General features: G+C 35.9%; 1 protein-coding gene across 4 annotated transcripts in view; it reads left to right on the forward strand.

Annotated features, from left to right (window-relative positions):
* LOC107099042 (pleckstrin homology domain-containing family H member 1-like) overlaps window positions 1-2,943 on the forward strand; it is a 61,342-nt gene that overhangs the window by 18,340 nt on the left and 40,059 nt on the right. For all 4 annotated transcript variants that reach the window (XM_015396976.1, XM_015396975.1, XM_015396977.1 and 1 more), the window contains exon 3: window positions 812-874. In XM_015396976.1, the coding sequence (XP_015252462.1) occupies window positions 812-874 (63 nt within the window). The remainder of the gene's footprint in view (window positions 1-811; window positions 875-2,943) is intronic.

The following is a 2,943-nucleotide window of genomic DNA, read 5'->3' on the forward strand; positions in this document are numbered from 1 at the left end:
TTCTCATTTTGTCTCTCATAGTTGAGGTATATCTATGATGAAAATTACCGGCCTCTCTCATCTTTTGAGTGGGAGAACTTGCACAATTGGTGGCTGACTAAATACTTTTTTGCCCCACTGTATTCACTAATGTATCCATTGGTATGTATGTTCACCTTTAAACAGGGTCACTGAACTTACAAGGAAGCCATCCGGGCTTTCAGGGCAGTGAGTGTAAGGGAAGGTACTTGTAGATGTATGTTTACCATTATGATGGACACGTTTCCCTTTAAAAGCACAAAGAGGTGATCCAAACTTGTGTGAAGACACATACACACTGCTGTTTAGCCACAATTACATCTAAAACATTTGGCTCTGGATTAAAATTTTTATAGATAAAGGTTTTTATCTAAGGTTTGCATTTTTAGAAGTTCTTGGATCATACCAATAGTGACCCAATGATGTCTGTTTCTAATGTGGTTCTGCCTCAGGTCTTGAAGATGAGTCAGCATGTTTTTGGCCTGCTGCCATTTTTAACTTGATAGTTTAGATGTTAGCTGTTCTGCCAGGTGTTAGTAGATTACAGAGTGTTTCCACCCATTAGGTAATTGTTTTCCAAGTGTTAAAGCCTCTATCCATTTTTTTCTAAAGGTGAGGTCAGCATCAGTGTCTCTTAATGTGTTTATGCTCTTTTTTACATTTGGTTTGGTGTTATAGTAGTTTTAATATTCAAGCTATTTTGAGCATTTTAGTCAAATCTAATTTAGGATCAGTTTCTTTTTTTCAGACAGATAAGATCACAGTAATCTAATCTGTTTATCGTCTGTTTCAGATGCAGGAGTTGGAACAGAGGGTGACAGAAGCCGACCAGAGGGCTGAGAAAGCTGAGAAACAGGTAAAGGGTCAAATGTGACTTATTTTCACCACACATAGAAATTAATGATAGTATTATTTACTTCCTACTACTAAACATAAGAAGTCGATGGTTATCTAGAGTGTTTTCATGGGTTGTTCCAACATGGTGGAATGACCTACCAAGCACTGCAAAGACAGCAGCATCCCTTTATATCCTTCAGGAAACTCTTAAAGACCAACCTCTTCAAAGAGCATCTCCTTTCCTAACTCTTACCCATACCTCTGTACCCCTCCATGACTCTTTCTGTACCTCTCTCTTTGCTGTCACCACTGATTCTGACTACGGACTTTTTGTCTCGAGAACTTATTGTCATTTTGATGATAACTGTAAAATAGTGTAAAAGTTGCTTTGGATAAAAACGTCTGCTAAATGCATAAACATATTATGATATACCTGAGGATATATATTGGTATTAAGGATTTTACATTTATGAAGGTACTAAAATTACAACCTTTTTGTTTGTTTCATAGTTTGAAAATGTTTCATTCAATAAGTCATCAGTTTACCCTGGAACTGGGGAATTAGAGTAGCTACCATCAACTCAGCTCAGGTTGAGTTCTACACATTATTAAGCTGGAACTGCTTCCATCAAATCTGTTCGAGGAAAGGATGAACTTCAGAAGAAGCTGTCAAACTCATTAGGCCAAGATAAAACAATGGAGTTTGGGTTTAGCCAATCCCGATAACAAGTAAACTAGCTGCAACTTACTTTTCTTCTTTCACAGATGAAATCGTGAATCAGACCGAACAGATGTGAAAGTAGCAGAAATGCATACGTCCTCCTGTCCTGCATGTCCATTTTAGTTTGGCAGCTGTTGCTTTCGTCACAGCTATGCATGTCCCTCCTTAAATCGTAATACTGCAACGTGATTGGCTGACCCATTTTTAGTGGGTCTCGAAAGGCTTAAGCAAAAGGACATACCTGAGTTTTAAAAGACACATCACAATACCATGAGAATTCAGCTTGCAGTCAAAGTCACTCATTTTCTCCACAGTTTGAATATGGCCACTGCAGGAACTATTACAACCATAACTATAAAACAAAAGACTGCTTTAGAGTAACATACATAATAAAGTAAAGTAAAAATGTTTAGCTATTGTTGATGCGGGTAGTAGCTAGCTTGAATGCTCCATTAAGATATTATTGTTTTACCCCAACTTCCCAACTCAGACTACTGATAAATTTTATAATTTCTTTGTCTACCACATTGAAAATCAACAAAATCACATCCAGTTTATACAAGTAATTGTTCTGAAACTCAAATCCTATTGAATTCAGTTTGATTCATGTTGTACATTTGCAGCCTACAAAGAAGCTTGCAGCGCATTATTTCTCACAAAGTTAGTGGCAGCAATAAATCTGTAGTCATCTTATGAAACTGATAAACTGACTATCAATGTAAAAACGAAGATAGTTTCCAAAGCTAATAGCAGCAAATGCTCAATCTGAAAAGAGACAAAACTAAACACACATCCAGGAGAATTTTCTGCAACGAAATATAAAGTACATAAGATTAATGGCAAAAGCTTTAATTAAAGGCCTGGTGAGAGACACAGTTAAACACAAGAGCGCTTTAAATTCTAAAAGAAAAGAGGACAAGAAGCTAGTAGCAACAAAAAAGACACAGTTGAACACAGAAATTCTAAGTTGGGACCTTCTAAGACAAAGAAATGCTGAGTACTCATTTTAAAAAGGCAGGAATACCTTTATATGAGAATGGGCAAAGAAAGATAGAAGCATTATCAAGAGGAATTATCAACAGTCCAAAATGTAAGAAAATCCACAAGAGTACACAAAGTCAAGGCAGTAGTAACTGTATCATCTTTATCCAGATAGTGCGGAAATTAAGAAAGTTAAAAACAGCAAAGTGAAGAAAACAAGTCAGGATACTGTCCAAATTTATAGGAATAAGCTAAGGGTTCATTGTTTTAGAGATTTAAATTTAAAATATTAAAACTGTACTTGTTAATCCAGCAGTAAGAAGGGAATTCAGATTTTTAAATGTAATGTACTTTAATATGAATTCAAAATTTTTAGGGATGCACGA

This window comes from Cyprinodon variegatus, unplaced genomic scaffold (assembly GCF_000732505.1).
Source record: "Cyprinodon variegatus isolate N-32 unplaced genomic scaffold, C_variegatus-1.0 Scaffold833, whole genome shotgun sequence".
In the NCBI taxonomy this organism is placed as follows: Eukaryota; Metazoa; Chordata; class Actinopteri; order Cyprinodontiformes; family Cyprinodontidae; genus Cyprinodon; species Cyprinodon variegatus.